A 22,455-nucleotide genomic window follows, 5' to 3' on the forward strand; every position below is an offset into this window, starting at 1 on the left:
TTCCTTCTCCTTGATTTTGGCATTGAGTAACTATTCCTCCCTCCCAACCCTTCATACCTCCTCTCCAGCATTTATCACTTTCTCTCTGCCTCACACAATGTTTTCATCTTGTTTATCAGGCCCTAAGCCCCTTGAGGACAGGTCGTTGTGTCTTCAAACCTGCTTACAACAATTGTTATACACTTGACTCAAATATGTGCACACGGATCATTTCCCATAGAGCATAGCACAGCACCATGCCCTGCTCAGAAAAGGTGTCAAGTATTTGCATGAATGCACGATGCTCAACACCCACCACCCCCGCCCTTCTGTCCAATGTAGAGAGAAAGAAAATAATACTTGTTACATTTAATTGCTCGGGTAAAAATGACGGGATATGTCACTAATTCTTCATTTATTCCAAAAGGCCACGTCTTAAAAGCATTTTCTAGGTCTTTCCAGCTATAAAGTCTTGACCCAGCCTCAGAGCTACCCCAACTGAGTTCTCTCGTTTATTTAGTTGGAAGTCCACTGAACTCCCACGGAGCCTCATCTAGAGGACCGCAGCATGTGTCTGGGACAATGCCCTTGCTCACTTAGGCGAGGCCAGGGGCCGGGGCGAGACCTCCAGACCCGACGGCACTCGGACCAGCAAGGGCTACCTTGTCCTTTTCCCAGCGTCGCACAGTTTACAACGTGCCATCGCGTTGGTCTCCTCCTAACAACGTCGTGAGGCAGAAATTCTCACCTCCCTAAAGAAACAGAAGATCGGAGGGGAGATGGAGAGGAGAAGAGGCGTGGCAACGGGCTGTGGCAGGGAAGGCGAGTGGAGGTCCGGAGCCCGAGCTGGATTTCGTTCCTGGCTCAGCCCTTGCCGGCCGGGGGCCGTGGGGCGGGCGCGCAGAGGACGCGAGAGCCCTCCAGCTCTCACACTGCGAGGGGCTGAGGCGCGGCGAGAGGGGCGCCGTGCGGGACCCGGGTCGCCCAAGCCCGCTCCCTCAGCGGCCCCACCGCTACCCGCGCGCCCATCCCTTCGGCGGCTCTGCCGGAAGTCCCGCCTGCGCCCGCCGCGGCCGCCCCCCATTGGGCCCGGCGCCGGGGTCTCGCCGCGGGTTGGCCGTCCGGCGGCGTGAGCCCTGGGAGGCCTCTGCGAGCCCCTGCTGGGGGACCCTCTGGAGACCCGCTCAGAAGCGGGGTTGCCGCGGGAGGCGGAGCGGGGAGCGCCGGGGCTACCGGCGGGACTTCCGCCACGGGACCCGGAAGGGGCCGCGCCGCCGCTGGTGGGAGTTGTAGTCCGGCCGTGGTTGGGGGGGCCCGCGGCTCATGCGCGGTGCACCGAGGCTTGTTTCACATCTGTAACAACAGGTGAATTGGGCTTTTTATTCTCCCCTTTCGTGTCCCCTTGAGGAGCTTGCCGTGGCCGGGGGTGGTCGGCGCGAGGAGGGGCCCGGGTCCGATCGCCGGCTTGGCGGAGAGTGGGGCGGAGAAGCGGGCGGGCCCGAGGAGCAGGCCGGGCATCCTAGGCCTGCCCGCGAAGCCGGCCCAGCCGAGCCGTGGGCAGCCAGGCCTCGGCCTGCCGTTGCCATGGAGCCTGGGCGGGGGCGGGGGCCAGGCCGGTCCGCCGGGGCGGGCCTGGTAGCCAGGGGCTCCGCGGGGACCGCGGGAGAGGCCGCTTCATTGGCGCAACGACGCCTCCGCCTCAGGGGATGCTCCGTTCCCCGAGGCAGGGCCTGGAGGAAGCCCCCGGAGTGCCCCGGGACCTTTGTCTGTACCCCGTGCCGCCTGGACCGTTCGTCCAAAGGGAGGCCTGGTGCATTCTGGTCCCCCTCGTTTGCCCCTTTTTGCACCCACCTTGTCACTGGGGGAGGCCAAGGGGTGAGGTGTTCTTTGTTTGCTGGTGGTGACTTGCCCCATTTCGCAGGGGAAGACCTAATGCATGTTGGGTCCTTTGTTTGCACTGAACTGGAGTCCCAGGGGTCCTCAGAACCCCCAAGCCCCGAGTATGGCGTCAGCATGCTGTCTAGCTAGTCCTCGGGTAGCAACATTGGTCACCGTAATTGTGATGTTGCAAGGCAGAGATTGTCCCACTTTGCAACCCCAGTCCACAGGGGCTTGCCGTACACTGTGGCAGGTGGACTGCAGATGGCCAGGCGCAGACTCTCAAACTGTTTTTGGTTGCAACTTACTGGCCACAGAGAAAGGAGACATTGATGGTTTCCCTTGGTGTTTCTTTGAAGGCAATAAAGCCACTGTCATTGTGGGTCTTGACTACATCTTACAATTAAATCTTGGAGTTTTGGAGTTTCCAGGAGGGAGGCCTCTTTTCTTGATGGAGTTTATGGGAGTGCTCTTTATTTGTATAACTGTTTAAGATGCGGGAAACACATCCTTCACTGTATCTTTTATCTGTGTTACGTTGTCCCTTTGCCTCCAAAAGATGTTTATTCTCCCAAGCGTTTTAGCTTATGTAGCCATGGTCCAAAGTTTATCAGTTGGACCCTTCTTTCCCCTTTCAACCTTTGTGTCACTATAAAATATTATTTCCAAGAATGAACCATGGGACATCTAGGCAACAGCATAATATCATGGAAATAATAAAAATATTGCAGTATTAAGCGTGTGAAGCTTTGGAGTCCAGTACCCAACTGCAGGTTTCCATTTTGCCCTGAGGCAGCTATGGGATCTTGGGCAAGTTGTGTGACTTTCTCTGGGAAAATCTGCCTCTATTTCCTTCTCTGGGAAAGATCATTTCTGCCTCCCTGGGTAGTTGCATAGATTAACTGCTATAAAATCTATGGAAGTACCTTGTGAACTATAAAAATGATATTCAATGTCTAGTTGTTATTTTCTTCATCTGGAAGAGCTTGATCTACCTTAGATAGGGTTGTGTTAGAGTCAATATAGGATTAGAACTCAAAACTGAAGCAGGTTGGGGTGCCTGGGTGGCTCAATCAGTTAAACGTCCGACTTCAGCTCAGGTCATGATCTTGCGGTTCGTGAGTTCAAGCCCTGTGTCGGGCTCTGTGCTGACAGCTCGGAGCCTGGAGCCTCTTCAGATTCTGTGTCCCCCTCTTTCTGCCCCTCTGTTCATGCTCTCGCTCTCTCTTTCAAAGAATAAATAAACATTAAAAAAAAAAAAACTGAAGCAGGTTTTGCTCTGGGCTCAGAGAAAATATTTTCAGGACTACAAACCCCTCTTTACCATGACATCTCTTTCTTGGTATCTTTGCAGGTGCTGGTTTAGGGTAGCTCACGATTTGATGGGTCGTGAGTGGGTCATGGCAGGTCCTGAAGTGAGACCAGTGTGTCCAGTGTGTGTTTCACGCTATTAACAAAATGTGTCCTTGTTGTTAGAGTTAGTAATGAATTTCATTGGTCTGCAGCAACTTTATTTTCCCTGTGGGTCCCATCACTCTAGTGACCCAGGCTTCTATTTTCTAGGAGGAGGCCCAGCCTCGTGATGAGGAATAGCAAGGAGAGAATTCAGCTCCAGTTCAAAAGCCTACAAAATCTGAGACTGTCACTGCTCTTGTAAGGTAAGTTGATTTAGCCATGCACACATAGCAGTGGTGGATCTCATGCTCAGCCACACTGTAAAGCAAAGGCATGCATTAAATCCACTTGTGACTATCTTGGAAGACATTAGTTAGTCGTTATGGAATCTTTCTGTCCTTGAATCATCCCACAGTGACTCTACCTGGAATTAAGCAGTGTTTCATTATGCAAGAAATCTTGACATAACATTATTTTACTTATCTCTGAATTATTTAACAGAAACTCTGCATCATAAAAGTTTCCAATATAATTATATTTCAAGGAACACAGCTTTTTTTTTTTTTTTTAAATCTCTATGAAATGTTCTAGAGCTCAGTAAAATATCTCTGAAACATCCTATCTTGAATATCATATGTATTTTTTAGGCCAATACAGGTAAAGATAGTGTTATGTGAGCCTTGGAGAGGGTCAGGGACTTTTTAAAAGCAAAACTAAGAGTCTGTTTACAAGCAAATTGATTTACTCTTTCTTCGCAAGAAAGTATTGTCTCAAATAATAATCATTTACATGTTTTGGATTTTTATAGTACTCAGGTTTTCTTTAAGATTAGAATCTCAAATTACACCCTTTTTCTTTTAATTTGGGTAGAAGGAGTCTATAGAATGTAACTTCTTAAAATGAATTGTGTCCTTGTTGATATTGTATTGAAGTTTCCTCTCTGAGCTACCATATCCTATCGGCTGAAATTTCCGGCATCCCTGGGGGAGAGGAGGCCATCAGGGCAGACCTGCTATGGACCTGAAAGATTCGGCCCCAGGTCAGCCCTCCACCCCTATCCCCCACGATTTGAGAATGAGATGGGAAGGCAGTCAGGAGCAGAAGTGTAGGCCCCATTAGACTCCTTGCAATATTGGACATTATCCTGATTTGCTAAAACAGTGTGTAGATTTTTTTTTTAATTTTTTAAAATGTTTATTCATTTTTGAGAGAGAGACAGACACAGAGCACAAGTGGGAGAGGGCAGAGAGAGTGGGAGATACAGAATCCAAAGCAGGCTCCATGCTCTGAGCTGTCAGCACAGAGTTCATTGTGGGGCTTGAACCCATGAACCGTGAGATCATGACCTGAGCTGAAGTCAGATACTTAACTGACTGAGCCACCCAGGAGCCTTGTGTAGATATTTTTAAACTAAGGCCACATAAGGTTATGCACCAATCCAGGAGTACTGCATTATTAAGAACATCTATAAGTGAGTTTGAGTATTTTTTAAACAAAATCAATAAACTGGAGGTGTTATTTATTTGTATGCGTGTATGATTTAAGTCTCTAGGTGTACTCTTCAGTTAAATGATCAAAATGCACCAAAAGTTTTGCTCAAGAGTTGAACTTCAACGTAGTATTTGTTATCTTATAGACACTACCGTGAAGAAAAGCTTTGTATCTTGAATCACGGTAGTTACTCTTGATATTGCTGTCCGGTCCCACCCTTAGGGGCTTGACCTAGTTGTGTGAAAGCCCAGTAAACCAGTTTGTCTATAAGGCACTCGTTAGTCCCATTTGCTGATACCACATGAGGAAAGGGGTCCATGTAGAATTTCCTTTCTTCCCAGAAGTCCCAGGAAAGCTGCAAGTACTGTGATGAAGTGGAAATATGTCTCTCAGGATAAAATACCTCTCGTCCTGTTTAGCAGGGTTCAGGGAGTTTAGGACAGAGAAACGAAGAAAGCTCTTAATGAGTAAGAAACAAAGACATGTAATTACTCTAGAGTGGAGATGGTCCTTCCATCCTTAAGAGTGGGAGCAGCAGTTGGGATTCATCAGTGAAGAGCTTCATTTTTCTCACCTTCTGGAAAGGGCTCTCTGTGTTATTGAAGTCTGCTCTGTGGGATCCTGGACCAAGAATAGTAACCATTGCCTCTCTGCCCTCCTTCTTAGGATTCCAGCTTTCCCTCCTGGCCAGAAATGTTCAGCCTGGACTCATTCAGAAAAGGTAAGAATGTAGCTGTGCTGGTGACCTCATGCTCTTCCTCCCTGTGACGGGCAGCTGTGAGGGCTATGAAGATCCCTCACCAGTGTGTAGTCCTTAGACCCCTTTTTTGTATGACTTTCCAAAGTCCTTTCTCTGCCTTCCTCTTGCACGGGGCTTATAACCTGTGTCTGAGTCCTTGTCAGAGTACCTGTGTTCATTTGCCGCCCCTCCCCCCGAATATCCTCTCAGACACGCTCACTGCTTTTTGAAATCCCGTCTTTTTCTAAGCCAGCGTTTTACACCATTTCCTCTGTGAACCATTCTTGATTCTGTCAACCAAATGCAACCTCTCCTCTGTCTGATTTCCTCAGCACCAGATCTGTACTTTCTTGTGCTTAGTCTATTCTGAATTAATCTTTGCATCTGTAGATTAGAAGCTCCCTGTAGCCAGGGACTGTTGGGCTCCTTCATCGACCGTTGTACCTGGCACAGCATTGTGCACAGGGTAGGTGTCAATAAATGCTGGTGGAAGCGGATTGAGTCATTTTTATATTAGTGGTTGTAGAAGCTGGCAAGTTTTGGAATCAGTGCTCTCCAGCAGATTGGATAAAAGGGTTGCATAAGCAGTGTCAGGACTGAGCCATGGCTGGGCCGAAGGGTAGCATTCATTCCTGCTTACAGGAAGTGCTGTAGCTGGTGAAGTCTTCAAGGGCCGTACCCCAGGGAGCTTTACATATCTTAGGAGCATGACTTTTCTTCTTTAAGGGAACAGTGAGTAAAAGTCCTTCGCCTCTATTGAAGCTGACCACCAGGCACCTGTCTAGCATATTTTACAAATCAATGAACACCATACAGGCCTTCCATAACTGCTGATTAAAAAGGTCCTCCCCATTGTGTCTCCTCTCCCACTTATGTTCCTACAGGCCTGGAAAACCTTGCTAGTGCTGCCTGTTGAATGGGGTCAGAAGGAGGGCTGGATATACCGGAGCTCAGAGCAGCCTCTTCTTGCCTCCCTGTTTGTTTTTAGCCACCTTGTCTGTTTTCATATTGCATGAAAAAATTCATCTCTGTCATCTTGGTTTTGCTGGTTAACTATCTGAAAAGGGAAACATTGGGTTTGAGATTAGTGTGCACAGCACATTTTGAGCTGAAAATTAAGTGCACTCAATTGCCTTGTGTTTACTGGTTAATCAGTGGGCTTCGTTTTCCACCCACTTGTGAAAGTTGGATGCAAATAAGTTCTCTTATGGTGGGAGTGCCTGAATGGACAGCACTGATTTTGTAAAGAGGTAGGAGCCCCATGAAATCATAATCCTCCTTTTTTCTGCATTACTTAACTCCCCCTTGATAGGGAGATGGTGAGAGTGAGAGAGTTTGGGGGCAAAATTCCTGTATAGCATTTGTGATTTTTCTTTCTAGGCTGGGGATTGATTTGTTCAAGAGGCTTTTCATCAGGGGTGACACGGTTAGCATTCAGTTTCATGGGAGACAACAGCCTCACTGAGCAAAAGTTCTGGAGCCAGATGCCTGGTTCATGTCACACTTCTACACCCTTGGTGGCCAAGGCTGGAGGCAGGTGTTTGAGCCTCTATGCTTCCGTTTCCTCACGATGTAAGTGGGTTGGATCATAGTACCTGCCTCGTCAGGTTGTTTTAAGGATCAGATGAGTTAATACGTGTAAAGAGCTTAGAACAGGGCCTGACACCTGCTAAGTTCACAAGCCATGGTACTAAGTAGCTTCAGGATGTAATAATCAGACATAGTCTGATTTAGGACCTTACTTTCCACACAGGTAAGTGTTATATTCTTAACAACAACCATTTTATGCTTGAAGGTCTCAGGGTAAACCATTAATCAGAAAGTTTACTGCCTTGAATATTTTCCTTCAGGCAAACGTACCTTTTCTTTTCTGACTATAGGGCTGACTGCTCTTTCCTGTCGTCTGAAGGCTGGTATCACTTGTGGTTTGCACCATAACCTTGACAACTGGTCATGTGTGGCCTTGTGGCATTTTTCTTGTTGTGTAGGACTGTTCTTTATCTCTCACGGAGTTTTTATGTTTCTTTGCTCCTCATGATGAGATTATTAGCTCCATAAGGTGTCACGAATCTTGAAGGGAAATGTCACATAGTGGAAAGCTTGAGTCAGACTGGCTGGGGTTCGAATCTCGTCCCCACTCACACTAGCAAGATGGAAACTCCCTGATCCTGTTTCTCAGCCTCTATCTTCAGAGGTATAATGAAGATTAGGGATAATATAAGAAAAGCACTTGGGTGTGATCTGTCCCTAGCCCTCAGTCTTGAGTTGGCAGGCCCTTGATACATGTGAATAGATTGATCTATTTGAGGTGCAGCTCTGTAGCTGGTGTTTTTTGTTTGTTTGTTTAATTTTTATTTAATTTTTTCTATGTTTATTTTTGAGAGAGAGACAGAGAGACAGTGTGAGTGGGGGAGGGGCAGAGAAAGAAGGAGACACAGAATCCGAAGCAGGCTCGAGGCTCTGAGCTGTCAGCACAGAGTCTGACATGGGGCTCGAGCTCACAAACCATGAGATCATGACCTGAGCTGAAGTCGGATACTTAACTGAGGGAACCACCCAGGTGTCCCTGTAGCCGGTGTTTTGCAGGAGAGTGACAGCCTGGCCTCAGCATGCGGTGTGCTGTGTGGCTGCACGATTGATCACCTATGTACGAGACGCTAGAGCGGAGACAGCTATGTGTCAATGATGTTTTCTTGTACTCGGGAGCTTACAGTCTCAGTGGGATAGGTCATTTGATGGATCCGAAGGCAGTACCCATAGCAGTTCCCTGCAGCACTGTGGACAGTGGCCCCCTGGGTCTGTGGTTACCGTCTTTTCTCTTATGTAATTCAACAGAGCTGCCAATGCCTCCCAACTAGTGTGCGTGTGTGCCTGGTAAGTGGCCTGTTACTGTCTTTGCCAACATCCCAACACAAGTTTCTTGTCTGTCAGCAGTAATGCCATCAGAATCAGGCCTCAAAGAACAAGCTGAGTCTTTTACAGGCGGCACAAACCTTTGAAAAACACTAGATCAACAGCAAGAATGTGCAATTTTCCTCCAGCTCCACGGTCAGAAGAGGGCCCAGTGATGTTGTAGGATTATAACACCCCCCCATTACTGAAAATGCTTAATGAAACAAATAATCATCAAATCATTTATTCTTTTTGTTTGTTTGTTTTCAATCCAGCCTCCCTGGATATGAATGAGAATCCTGCTCAAACAGGACTGGAGAGGTTGAGCTGGTCATTTTCCACCTTAGTTTCAAGATAAACCTTGATCCTAGATACTTTGTTCCAGAATACCCTACAGGCATTTCTGCTGTAACCCTGGGTGTGTGTTTTCTGCAAAATCACGCACCTCTGGTACTATAAGAGGGCTTGTGGGAAAGACAGAGTTGAGGCAATAATACAGCTGCAAGTTTATGGCCAGAGTGTGAAAGCAGCAGTCCCTGGCACCTGGGAAGATGCTTTGGACTGCCGAGGCAGGCAGCTCAACGTGATGCTAAAAATGTGCAAAGTGCGTTCTAACGGGAAGAGCTGGCAGATGCTGAGGCCGTGCAGGTGGCAGTGGAGCTGTGAGCCCGTGGGGCTGCCACTAAGGAGTGTGTGCAGCTGGCAGTGTGGGGGAGGAGGACCTCAGTGCAGGTACTTGCTTTTCCCTCCAACATTTTATTATGGAAATTTTCAAAACTACTGAAATGTTGAAGTCATTGTATAGTGAACACCCATCTGTCCATCACCTCGATTCCCTATAGGCACTCCATTTTAATTTTTAAAAAATACAATTGGAAGGGTCTTTTGTTTTCCTGCTCTAAATTATAATTCTACCTCTGCTATTTCAGTCCCCTTGCCTTAGGAAACTCAACATTCGAACCAAGTGTTCTCCTGTTTTACTGTTATCATTCCCCTATGTACCAACTGTGTACAAGCCAATTTGCATTATGGAAATGGGTATCATGGTAGCAGAACAGACTGCTGCTTAAGCATGTAGTGTGTGTGGCTGGCTCTCTCTGCTCCTCTCCTGCTCCATTTAGTGTACTGAAATTAGTGGGGCAAAGAAAGCAGAGAACTCACGCACCCTTTCCCCCAGACCCAGTGATTCTCTGGCGTTGTCACCATGTAGGTGATGTTAAACACATGGAGCCTTACTTACCCATACTTGCCCACCTTCCCACGGCACAGTGATGTTCATGTATATCAAAGTTTTGGAACTTAAAAATGTGCTTTGTAGGCCACTGACCTACAAGTAGTATTTAATCTGCAAATGAATGAAAGTGTTTGGAGTGGCAAGTCATTAACTTTTAGAAAGAGGGAGAAGACTGGTAAGTGTGGGTCTGGTCTTGGCTTTCAGGGAGGACCCCAGCAGTCAGTTGGTCCTTCTCTTGCCCATTTCTTAGAGGGAAAGAATAATTTGAGATCTGGTAGCTAACGTGGTCATCTGGGAACCCACAACAGATACAGGGAGAGCTACCGTAAGTGGATGACAGATACGGGGATTTACAAGGTACCATGATTTTTCAGTTTTTAATTGTTTTCCTGTATCATCCTCATAATTCAAGACTATAGAGGACGATGTGGGATGGGTATTGAAGTCACATAAGGTGGCTTTGCAAACAGGGAGAGTTGAGGGCTCTTTTGAGAGTCAGGAAGGGATCTCTACAAAGCTATACTATATCACATCCATATAAAACAATTGCCTTCTTTCTGTGTGGAATTGGTGGCACTGTTTCTCAGAACCTGTGACTGGCTCAACAAACCGTCCAGCAGCCCTGCTGCCCAGAGCTCCTCACAGATGCTCTGGAGTGAGTCTGTTCAGGGGTCTGTAACTGGGAGGGGTGAGAACATGTCACCCTGATGCCCTCTCTCTTTCCCCAGATCGGGCCCAGCACAGGCAGCGTCAGTGCAAACTTCCCCCACCCCGCCTTCCACCCATGTGTGTCAACCCTGCCCCTGGAGGGACCATCTCTCGAGGTAAGGGAGGAGCCTTGCCTCCAGCATCAACTTGGTCCAGGGTCTGTGGGGAGGTGGGTGGTAGTGGGAGCCCAGGTACCAGGGTCATGGTCCTCTGGAGACCAAGTGAGAAGTGGGGCTAGTGGAGCTGTTGGAACCCTCAGGGGAGAGATCATTTGGAGAGGTCTGGGTTATTTCATGATCCTTGGCCACGTGGCTTAGACCCTATGGTCTCATCAGGCCTCCTTGTGTGACCAGGCATAAAGCCTAGGCTCAGTCTGGGTGTTCACCACTCGTGTGGAGAATCTGCAGGGCTTGGATCTTCTAGGCAGTCCCTGGCTAAGGTGGTTTAGAAAGGGCAGGGTGCTTGTAGCAGGGCCAGAACAGAAAGCCCTAGCCAGGCCCAGTGTCCTCCATCTTGGAGGCTTTGGGGATGCCTGGAAGATCCCCTTCTATCACCCCCCATTCCTCAAAGCACTTTACTGACATTAAAATGTTTTTTTAGTCTGTATGGCAGGGTAGGCTCTCCCTTTGATTGGGGAGAATGTCAGAGCACCCAGACAGGTGATAACTCACCTCAGGTTCCACTGGAACCCAGGGATGGGCCAGGAATAGGACCCAGGGAAGCATCTCTGCCTGTGAGCGTCTCCTCTCTTCCCTCAGACTTAGCTCTTTTCCAGGTCTGCTAAGACCAGTGCTCTTGGTGGCTTCTTGCTTGTCCTGACAGCTGCCCCTCTCTGCCCCATTGGCTGCCTGTTCACACCCCTACCCCAGCTGCCTAGTGGAAGAATGCTAATTTAGATCACAGAGTCTTTGCCTCATGTGGAGACAGCATTCCACTTTAGGTTCTGTCTGTAAAGTGCTTTGAAGGTCAGGAGCTCAGGAAGGGTCGGGGAACACAGGGCACCTCAGTTTGCACAGCACATGCTGCTGCCCTATTCCCATGCAGTTTCCACATGTGATGCCCTCCTGCTGCAGTGGCCCTGACTCCACACAGCAGCATAGAAATAAATATTTCCAGCCCCCTTGGCCATTTGACTTAGATATTAGAGAAATGCCACCCCCCTACCATTACCAAAACAAGAGTTGATTGCCCTTTTTTTTTTCTTTCTTAAAATGCCCTGTAACTCGAAAAGGCTGAACGTTAACATTTCCAACATGGCAGGTGAGTGGCTTTGAGAGTGTCAGATGTGCTGTGGCTAAGCTTAAAGATGGTTAGGTGGGATGAACCAGGCCGCATGACTAGGCAGTGCCTCCTTGAGCACATGCAGAGAAGGCTGCTGTGCTTGGTGGGGGTGGGGAAAGGGAGGCAGCTGCTCCTGGTGGGGGACAGTCCCTGCACTGTCTTCCCTGGAGGAGCACAGACCCCCTGAGCCCGATTGTCTCCTCACAGCTGCGCCTCCAGAAGGCATCTGTGGGTGTATGTATCTTTGCCTCCCTTCTCTCTCTCTCTCTCTCTCTCTGTTTCTTTCCCTCTCTCCCTAAAAAAGTTTCTTGCCTCCATTTCTTCATCCCAGAGGCAACAGACCTCTTAGTCCACCCCTGACTGTTGGACCTTTCTGCCACGCTTTCTGATTCCCTGGAGGCCTCACTGGTGCCTCTGCCTTTAAGAAGGAAGTGTGTGGCAGAAATCGTCTCTCTGGTGTTCAGATAGGAAAACAGCACTCAGAAATCGTGGCCACTTGAATAGGTTTGGTCCCATCAGGGTCAAATTTGGAATTGGAAAAAGCTATCACCTCCTTTCGCGGTCTACCCCCACTCTACTGCCAACCTCTTACCAAGGCCTCTTTCGTAAAGGGAGAAGAACTTAAGAGCCTCTTCTGCCAGTCTTTCCCACCTACCCGGCTGTGAGACATAGAGCACTGGAAAGTAACAAGGGATAACACCCCTTCTGGCAGGATCCTGGGGCCACAGGACTAGTCCTTCCTGTTCATTCCCTCATTCAAATGTGTCCCCTCTTCTTGGTGCGATAGATTTACCTTGAGGGACCCTGCTGTGGCTTTACATATATGGACAGAAAAGCTGTGAGGATGGGTAGTGTGGTCAGGGTGGCCACCTGGCTCCTGTATCTACCTTTACCTTTCTTGTTACCAGCCAAGGGGACCATTTCTTGCCGTTTTGATCATCCACAAAATCTGTGGTTGTGTCCATTGATGAAATGTTGGCTGAGACGCTCCTTCTCACTTTCTCTCCAGAAGTTCTCCGGTCTGCCCAAAGTCTGGACTATCTTGGGCTTCCTCTTTTTTTTTTTTTTTTTTAATGTTTATTTTTGAGAGAGAGAGACAGAGCATGAGCTGGGGAGGGGCAGAGAGAGAGGGAGACACAGAATCCGAAGCAGGCTCCAGGCTCTGTGCTGTCAGCACAGAGTCCAACGCGGGGCTCGAACCCACAGACAGTGAGATCATGACCTGAGCTGAAGTCAGACGCTTAACTGACTGAGCCACTGAGGTGCCCCTTGGGCTTCCTCGTAATTGCTTTTTCCTGGGGCTTCTGAAGTTTAGGGTCCTAAAACATCCTCCTGTGTATTCAGCAGATCCTTTACACTTTAATTCCACACTGCCAGATGTTGTTTAGCATATTTAGTACCAGATGTCATGCTTGATTCAGAAATGAACAGCGAGATCCCTGAGCCAGTGAAACGTCTTTTTTCAAAAGTTTCTTCCTTTTCACAGGCAAAGGAGTCACTCCCCAAAGAATGGAGAGTGGAGGAGAAGTCTTTAATTTTGGTGGAAAGCAAGAGGGCATACCTGAGCCCTTCTAACTTTCTTCAAGATTCTCTAAGGCAGGAGTCGGCAAACTTTCTTTAAGGGTTGGAAAACACATATTCGAGGCTTTGTGGGTCATATGGTTTCTCTTGCAGCTCCTCAACTTGGCTGTTATAATGCAAAAGCAGTGATAGATAATACATAAACAAATGAGCATGGCTATGTTCCAATAAAACTTTATTTATAAAAATAGGCAGTGGGTGGATTTGATCTGCAAACTGTAGTTTTGCAGCCTCTGCTTTAGACCAAAGGGGAGAAGATCACAAAACCAGAAGGTTTTCAAGAGCTAGTATAAGGGTTACCCTCATTTTACAAAAGGCAGTGAGGTTTGTGGAAGTGAAATATTTGCTCTAGGTGATACCAGCTATTAGAGCCCAGATGCAGTAAGTGAAATAGAAAAGGGGGACAAGGTCCCTGAGGACCAACTAGTTGGTTGGTATCACGTGATGCTTTTTTTAAACATAAAATTTCAAACATCTGTTTGAAATATGTTTTTTGAAATAGATAAAATAGTATAGTAACACCCCCCTGGCCCACCCATGCACTTATCACCCTGGTTGAACAGTGTGTCTCTCCCTCCACTTTGGCCCCTTTGGGAGCAGATCCAAGAAATCATAGCATTCTCACCTCAGCCTAAGTGGCTGTCAGAGTGCTATACTGAGGGCCTGCTGAATGAAGCACCATGATGGGCCCAGGGCCTGCTTTCAGGTGTGTGTGTGGGGGGGAGGGGGCGGGGGGGGGTCAGGGAATGTCTTTCAGTCTAGACTTTTGTTTCCTTCAGCTTTCAGAAACCACAGTTTTCAAAATTTGGCCTCAGCCCCTAATGCCATGACCAGTCTTGGTAAGCCTCTTGATTCTTTTGAGGGAATTTGGGCTGATAACAGTCCTTGAAAACTATCCTGAAGCTGGGTGGATGCCTTGGCTTTTGGCAAATTAGAGTGCCACTTGCCCAAATTCAAAGCAATTGTAGAACTGTATTCTGCCCCAACGGTCTTGCCACCTCAATGTGGATGATCTAGATAGGGGTGTTTGATACAGATGGTGGTATCCCCTTGTGAGGTCAGCCCACTGCTGCCAAGGCCACCTTCCCCTTTGCTCCTTTCCTGCTAGAAGCTCTCTGAGGAGGGAAGGGAGGAACTGGAGTTGAAGCTGCCCCACCCTGCCCTGGGTCTGTCTTTAAGGGATCTGTCCTCTCTTGTCTCAGACCTCAGTGGAGGGACTTCTCTAGAGCGCTGTGCAGAGCCGCCTTCTAGACATTCCCATTTCATCCTGACCAGAGCCATACCAAATGAGTAGAGCAACTATGTCCTCATTTTCCCAACTGATGAAATTGCCCAAGGTTCACAGCTGGCAAGTGGCAGAGGTTGGACTAAGCACAAATATTAAGACTTAAATCCCATGTTCTTGACACAGGCCAGCAATTCCAAGTGTGGTCTCAGACCTGTAGTCTCATTATCATCTGGGAACTTGTTAAAAATGCAGATTCTTGGGCCACACTACAGACCTAATGAATAAGAAACCTTGTGGGGGGGGGGGGGGAGTGGCTTCCAGTAATGTTTTCACAAGCTCTCCAGGAGTCATCAGAGTCAGATCTAGAATTATAAAACAAACAAACAAACAAACAAACCCAGCCCTCGCAGCTTATCCCCAGCTGCACTGCCAACCTCTAACTAAGCCCCTCCCTGTCACTGTCACTGCCCCAACATGCAGATTCTGTGTCATCCCTAGCCGAGCCAAATCTCTGTTCCTGAGTGCCATACGAGGCAGAAGGGGAACGAGCCTGGCTAGAACCCAGGCATTGTAGTTTGGAAACAATTCCATTTGGCTTTCAAACAAGTAAAAAAACAGCAGCCTCAGACTCGCACTGCTGGACCATCTCAGTTCTTGGCCACGTTTTCCAAGTCTGGTATTTTTCACTTTGACTCCAGCCCTGGGATTAAAACTGGTCTTATGTTCAAGAGGTCTTGCCTGTCCTGGATGCGGATTCTCCATCAGGGTTACTTTGTAAGCCATTAAATGAGATGGGGGTGCCCTGGTTTCGAAGTTATCCTCACTCTTAGGTCTGGAGTGCAAGCCAGTTTGTCAGGGCACGTGAGAGGTATTTATGAGCAGTGGGCGGGACCTAGAAGGAACTTGGGAGTTCATCTCCTTGGATGGACGTTGAGCTAAGGCCCGAACTTTTCCCAAAAAGCCCCCTTACGTCTCCCTGCCCCCGATTCAGACAACGAGCCTGTGCGTTTGCGTTTGCCGGGAGAGTGAATTCACCCGGGTGCCAGCGGTCCCAGGCTGCCCACGAGGTGATGAGCCCGCAGGGTGCGGGAGGCTCCGGCTGAGTGGGCGGGGAGCGCGGGCTCCGAGAACGCCTCCGCCGGCCCCCACCGCCGGTCCTCCCGGCCGCCAGGGGGCGTTCGGGTCGCTGCTCCCACCCTCCCGCCCCATCCCTGCAGGGCTCCGCGCCCGCGGGGGCCGGCGGGAGCGCGATGGCGGCCGCCAGGAGGTTCATGGCGCTGGCTGCCGGCGTCGCTCCGCGCCTGCGACCGCCGGGTCCCCGCGCCGCCGGGCGACAGGGACGCTCACGCGGCCTGTCGTCAGGCTGCGCCCGCCCCGATCCCACGAAGGAGGCCGCCGAGGCCGAGGCAGGGGTGGCCCCCAGCGGGCCCGGGGAAGGCGACGGAAGCATGGTGAACGGTGAGGGCGGGGGCGGTCGGGCCGCGACGCCCTTGGCTCCCGGGGCTTGCAGAGCTGGGGGCGCGGGCCGGGGTCGGGCTTGGCGGGCCGGGGCCCCTCTCCGCTAGGGGCCGAGACCGCCGGCCGCCGGCGGGCCGCAGTGCTGCTGTTGTAAAGCTCAGTGTGGCACAGGCCCAAACGGACCCCCGGCGCGGAGGTTCGGGGATTGGAGCGCCTGCACCTGGCAAGAATAGGTGAGAGGCGCGGTACCTCGAGGGCGCGGGGAAAAGCAGGAGAACGTCCGTCTTTCGCCCGAATGGGTGGTCAAGGGTTAGAACATCGAGGGTAAGCACACGCTCACCAATGTGAGAAAGAACCCAAAATACACTTGGTACTTGAGGACCTGAGGTAGAGACCGAATGATTCCCATCGCTGTGTCTCCTGAATATCCCAGGAATGAGACTGGTGAGAGCATCCCTGCCTAGCAGCGATGGATAGAGAGAGCCAGCCTCCTCCGGCCCTGTAGAGCTGGAGGGGGCACCAGTGTGCATCTGTTGTGCCTGGGGGTCTGGCGGGCCTCTTAACTTTGGGTCCCTCTGTGGGAACCCCTTTGAGCCTATTTAAATAGCGGTCTGAACGCTTGAATCTCAGTTGCTTTATAAGTTCTTTAGAGGGATGCAGGGTCAGGCAGAATTCTCCCTCATGGCCAGTTGTCACAGTCATCTGCTGCAAGGAAACAGTCTCAGCTCAGGAATAGAATTACGTCAGAACTCCTGGAGGAGCTTTGTCAAAATACAGTGGTTTCCCCAACATCACCACCATTCCTAAGTGTCTGATGAGGATCAGGGTGGCCACTTGCTCTGAAAACTGTCCCTAGGTGATTTATGACTGATGCATGCAGGTGCACATGAACAAAGTTTCTTTTGGGGGCTAGTTTAAAGCTGAATATAACACCAGAGACTGTGGGTGGAGAACGAGAAGGCTTCCTGTCACCTCTGCCAGTCTCTGACCCTGCATCTCTCGAAGGGCCACTTTGGTGCTTTGGGGCCCTTACTTCTGATTTTAGCCACTCTCAGCTAAGCCTGGTGTCCGGCACAAGCTGCTTCTAGTTGGACATCTCACCCATTTGCGCTCTGGGATTGATCCAAAGTACAAGTGAAAAACAAGCGAGGTACTTCTCATGATGCCTGCTGCATCCTGCCTCCACTTGACTCCAGTGAACTTGGGGGAGGAATAGCTTATGCAGAGGTCTTGGTTGTGGAGACCTCTGATCAATATCCCTACACATAATCTGGCTCTCAGAGGCCTTTCGCAGGGTGCCGAGGTACAGTTGAGGGCTGGGGCCTGGTGTTCAGACTTTGTGTGTCTTTTGTTTTAGGAGGGGCCTCGCATTGTCTTATCTCCAGTTTGTGTGTGTGGTGGATTTTTGTTTCGTTTTTTGTTCGGTACCTTCTTTGAGACATCAGACGAGGGGGATGTGTTGCCACCTAGGCTTCTGTAGCTGATATGTTAAATCAGGAGCTTGTGGGGAAGAGGATGCTGGCTGGTTCTTCTCTGTGGTGTGTGGCTCACTGGTCTTTCTTCTGGAAATGGTTGTGCAAGTGGGTCTGGTCACGCACTGTCCCTGAAAACCATGAAGCCGTTTCTCCTTCTTCAAGATGCTCCTGGGTGGTTTGGGGTCACAAGCCAACATCCTCAGTATCCAGCCCAGGGTTGTCCTGATACGTACCCCATGGGTTTTTTAAAAGAAAAAAAACTATAATGCTTTTGTTCTTATTTTCTTAGCTTCTAGGGACCTATTAAAAGAGTTCCCACAGCCCAAAAACCTTCTCAACAGTGTAATTGGAAGAGCCCTCGGCATCTCACATGCAAAAGACAAATTGGTCTACGTGCACACGAATGGACCGAAGAAAAAGGTAACTCACTGGTGGTTGGGAGACGTGTTGGTCTGACTCTCAGGAAGGAGGCTGGCTGCCGTCTTCTCCCTCAGGTTTCTTTGTCAAGGAGGCCATAGAGTGGGTTTTGCGAATTGTACATGGTCAGCAGAGAATCTCAAAGCAAAGCTAGGTTTGAAAAAGAGCCTGGTTTAGAGAAGGGGGAACTCAGGGCAGGTGAGGCGAGGAGTCTGTTCTCATCTTGTGTGTGTCAGGCCTCTGTACTGATCCCTGGTTTTGGTCCCCTGTTGACTAACTGGGACTGCAGAGGGTTAGAGTTGATAAAAATTCCTGTTCCTAGAGTCTTGTAGGTCCTGGGACCCACAGAAGCATGCAGGCAAACCATTCTGAATGAAGATTTTTAACAATAAAGATGGGTCCCACCTTGCTCTCTGGCTAGAACATGGCACTTTGAAGAAGCCAAACATCTTGAGGTGGGATGAACGGCTTGAGGACGGGAAGGTTAGAGCCTCACGGGGGTTAGCCATGGGCGTGGGGTGCTGCCTGCACTCGGCTCTGCTGCCCGCAGGCCCACAGCTGTGCCGTTCGCACTCCGTGTGATTTATAGCAGCTCTGCAGTCTGGCAAGGCGACCATCCTCATTCTCTCTTCTCTTTCCCAGAAAGTCACCCTCCACATAAAGTGGCCCAAGAGCGTGGAGGTAGAAGGCTATGGCAGCAAGAAGATCGACGCTGAGCGACAGGCTGCGGCCGCGGCCTGCCAGCTGTTCAAGGTGACCCTTCCCTAGCAAAAGCCAGGCAGACCTCCATCCACCCTGGGAAATTCCTTGCCCCTGGCTCTGATGGTCTTTCTGGTGCCACGTGCATGTAGGTGGAAGCTGACAGTGTTCACTCACTCACCCGTCCTTCCCACCTTGTGGTTCTTTCCTTGCTGCGCAGCCAGCAAGGGAATATTTGCTGGTTTGGTTTGTTTTTTTTGCCTCTGTGGTTACCTACCTCCTGTGGTTTCAGAAAACACAGGAGAACTCTTTATGAAAAATACTCCCTTTGTACAGCACCAGAGCTATACTTTGCGTTATTTCGTGTGTGTTTTCGCTGCACCCACACAATTCTCTCTTACTTGTAATGGAAGCATGGTTGTTGCTACCCTCACTTCCTGGTGGTCGGGCATGGGCTGCTTTTAGGTTCTCGGTTCCCTGGTATTTAACTAGACTTTTAGTGTTGCCTGCCAGCCTTTCTGTCCATCCCTACTTGGCTTCCTCTGTGGCTGCGCCAACCATTGCTCTTCCTTAGGCTCCTCAGTCTTCATTTCTGCTCCAGTGAGGACAAAGCTGTAGGATGCATATTCCTTCAGATTCTCTCCCACTGAATCCCTAGGCCTTTGCCATCCCTCCTTCCTTCCTGCATCTGAGGAGGAAAGGCCCTCTTCCCAGCCTTGGCCCCCCACACCACCCTTCTCTTTTCTCTATCCCCTTTCTGTGTCTTCTCCATCCCCTCTCCCGTCCTTTCATTTAATTTTCGGATCCTTCCTCTTGAGTCTTTTCAGTGGGCTTCACGCATACTTCAGTGTCCTGATCCCTCCCATCGGCCCTGCTCCCATGGTTTCCAGAAAGCACACAGCTTTCTGTGCCCATGGCTTGCATTTTTTTCCACTGCATTGTTGTGGCCCTTGTCCTGTTTGCTGGTTGCCTTTTCCCCATAGTGCGTGACAAATAGCAGTGGTCACCAGGCGATTGTTGATGGACTGGAACAGTGCTCTGCCAGGCCAGCCTTTCACAGTTCTCGCTTTGCTTGAATGTTTCGGGCATAGCTTCCTCAGCCCCTGGATTACTTCTCCCTCTCCTCCTCTCTGGGTCACTACAGGCTCCTCTTCCGTTCCTACCCTCTGTGAACATTTCTTCTTTCTCTGTCCCTTCTTCCTGGGGGAAAGCTTGTCTCTTAGAGGTTCAGCCAGCCTCATTGCCGAATTTCTCAGACACCTCCATCTCTCCAAGCAGCTCTACCTCCAGGAATCTCTCCTGCGGGGAGGGTGATTTTGACTGCCGTGGACATTTGGGAATGTGTGGAGACATTTTTGGTGGCCACGACCGGAGGAGTGCTACTGGCATGAAGCCGGGGATGCACAGCATGGCCCCCACAACAGAATTACCTGGCCCCAGATGTCAGTAATGCTGAGGGTGAGAAATCCTTCTCTGGATGTTGAAGGCAGCCTATATGCAGCAAGTCATGGTCACGTTTCTCTCCTCCCAGCCCTTTCTCTGTTCCCGATCTACGCTCAGCTCATAGCCTCTTTTTTGCATATACGTTTGTTGAATTGTGGTAAGTTACACAAAATATAAAGTGTACCGTCTGGACCGTTTTTTAGTGAACACTCCGGTAGTATTAAACCTCATGCAGCCAATCTCCAGAACTTTGTCGCCTTGTAAAACTGAAACTCCATACTCGTTAAACAATAAACGCCTGTTCCCTGCCCCCTCAGCCCCTGTCAGCCACCATTCTACTGCCTGTTTCTGTGAATGTGACTCCATCAGAGACTTCATATCCTCACACCAGTGGAATCGTACGGTATTTGTCTCTGTGATTGGCTTATCGTAGTTCGCATAGTGAGCTCAAGGCCCGTCCGTGCAGCCTGTGTCAGAATCCCCTCCTGTTTAAGGCTGCGTAATACTTCATCGGAGGGATATCTCAGACTCTGTGTATTCATTTATCCATCAAAGGGCCTCTCTGGTTGTTTCCACCTTTTGGTTATTGTGAATAATGCTTCTGTGAACATGAGTGTCCAAATAATCTCTTCGGGACGTGGCTTTCAGTTGCTGGATCGTACGGTGGTGTGGTAATATGGTATGTGTGTAGCATCTAGCATGGCATGCTGTGTAGTATGGTAGTCCAGGTGGAGGAAGCGCCATACTGTCTTCACGGTAGCCGTAACGTGTCACATTCCCACCAGCGGCGCACGAGGACTCCAGTCTCTCCTCATCTTTACCAGCACTGTCTGTTGTTTTCCCTAATGGGTGCAAGGTGGTATCTCATGGTTTTGGTTTGCATTTCCCTAATGAGTACTGATGTTAATCACCTTTTCTCTCTGTCTCTCTCTTTTTTTTTTTTTAAGGTAAATTCTTAAATTTGTGTTAACCGCACACTGTTTTCCCAGTATGTAAAGTATCGTATAGGTTAGCTAAAAAGGACAGAATGCAGCAAAAGGCAGTGTTTGCTTTTCCATCTCCAGTTGTTGTCCCTGTCAGAAGAGCGGTATGTCGGCTCTTCACAGCTGCCATAAGCGTATCCTTTGTATGTCTTTCCCTTGAGAAATGCACAGCTACAAATTATAGGGAGCTGCACTTGGGCCAGGTGGGGCCTCCTTCTGAGACGTTACTGGGGGAAGGGAAGGGACTGCTTTCATACACTCTTTTTGACCGGATGAAGTTAAAAATGTTGCAAATGCCCTAGAGCAATATGAAACCACGCTGAGGAGGAGTTTGTGGAAAACTAAGTTCCACAATCAAAAATACAGTGATTGCTTCTCTGGGGGAATTCTTCCCCCAAATGTACCTTGATCAGGAGGGAGCACATTTTGAGGATTTGTGCCTGTAGGTATCATTTTATGCCATGCTGCAGAGAGCTGTAGTTTTTGAGAATGCTTTGCTTGTGCTGTTGACCGTTTGTCTACCTTTTTTGGAGAAATGCCTGTTGTTCTTTGCCTGTTGTTTAATCGGAGTGTTTTTGTTGTTATAGGAGTCCTTTATGTGCTCTGCGGCACCCAGCCTTTTCGTTCCCCAGTATCTATACTCACGTCTCTTGGCTCTTTCCTTCCCCCCCAAACCAGATCATCGAGCATTGCTCTTGTGCTTGGTGCCAGTTGCCAGCAACACAGAGGTGACTGAGTGTGTGCTTGTCAAGCGTGCAAGAAGCTTATCCAGACTTTGATTGGAATTCTGTTAACTGTGTTCATCTAGCTTCTCACTTTGTGGTTCCTTAGACCCTGGTCATCTGCATTTCTGTTCTGCCTCGTGGATTCTGTTTCTTGGGGGCAGGGACCAGGTTTCATCTCTTCTGATGGTGCTCAGGGTAACCAGCGTGTTGCTTCGTATGTGCTAGAGAGTCAGCATGTTTTATTTGGTACTCTGTCTAGAAAAGAATAAAGCTATATTTCAAAATAATGGATTTTGCATGAATGGCTTTATAAGCATCCCAGGTTATTTCTAGAATACATTCTTAGCGTAGGATTCTTATGTCAGGGATAGATCTGTTTTCTGGTGTGGGCTCCATTTTCCCTAACTGCTATATTCACTGAAGCTTTTTGGATCACTTTGTGAATGCATCTGCTTCCCCATTCCCTGGGGGTTTTTTCTCCCTTCAGTTTTTTGTTTAATAGGTGTAAGAGCTTACTTTGTCTTTTTCATGTGTCAGAGCTAGACTTGTTTGTTTATCTTAAGGGGAGGGGGGTGCAGAGAGAGGGAGAGACAGAATCCCAAACAGGCTCGGCTCTGATAGCATAGAGTTTGACTCAAGGCTCGGATTCCCAAACCATGAGATTTTGATTTGACCTGAGCCAAAATCAAGTCATTGGATGTTGAATCAGCTAAGCCACTCAGGCACCCCTTCAGAGCTAGACTTTTTTTTTTTTTTTTTTAAGTGTATTTATTTATTTTGAGAGAACAAGTGGAGGATAGTCAGAGAGGGAGAGAGAAAATTTCAAGCAGGTTCTGCACTGTTGGCACA

At 49.1% G+C, this 22,455-nt stretch overlaps 1 protein-coding gene across 9 annotated transcripts in view; it reads left to right on the forward strand.

Moving 5' to 3' along the window:
* The first annotated feature begins 1,205 nt into the window (after positions 1–1,205).
* DHX30 (DExH-box helicase 30) overlaps positions 1,206–22,455 on the forward strand; it is a 29,856-nt gene continuing 8,606 nt past the window's right edge. The window contains exons 1-9 of one of the 9 annotated variants that reach the window (XM_023248328.2): positions 1,206–1,344; positions 3,421–3,515; positions 4,185–4,291; positions 5,410–5,464; positions 10,337–10,432; positions 11,548–11,576; positions 13,958–14,017; positions 17,629–17,759; positions 18,399–18,509. In XM_023248328.2, the coding sequence (XP_023104096.1) occupies positions 4,267–4,291; positions 5,410–5,464; positions 10,337–10,432; positions 11,548–11,576; positions 13,958–14,017; positions 17,629–17,759; positions 18,399–18,509 (507 nt within the window). In that variant the 5' untranslated portion in view covers positions 1,206–1,344; positions 3,421–3,515; positions 4,185–4,266. Of the gene's footprint in view, positions 1,345–3,420; positions 3,516–4,184; positions 4,292–5,409; positions 5,465–10,336; positions 10,433–11,547; positions 11,577–13,957; positions 14,018–15,640; positions 15,865–17,628; positions 17,760–18,078; positions 18,240–18,398; positions 18,510–22,455 lie in introns of those variants that run through there. The other 8 variants (XM_023248330.2, XM_023248334.2, XM_023248331.2 and 5 more) reach the window with 8 other exon arrangements.

The sequence above is a fragment of the Felis catus genome, chromosome A2, assembly GCF_018350175.1.
Source record: "Felis catus isolate Fca126 chromosome A2, F.catus_Fca126_mat1.0, whole genome shotgun sequence".
In the NCBI taxonomy this organism is placed as follows: Eukaryota; Metazoa; Chordata; class Mammalia; order Carnivora; family Felidae; genus Felis; species Felis catus.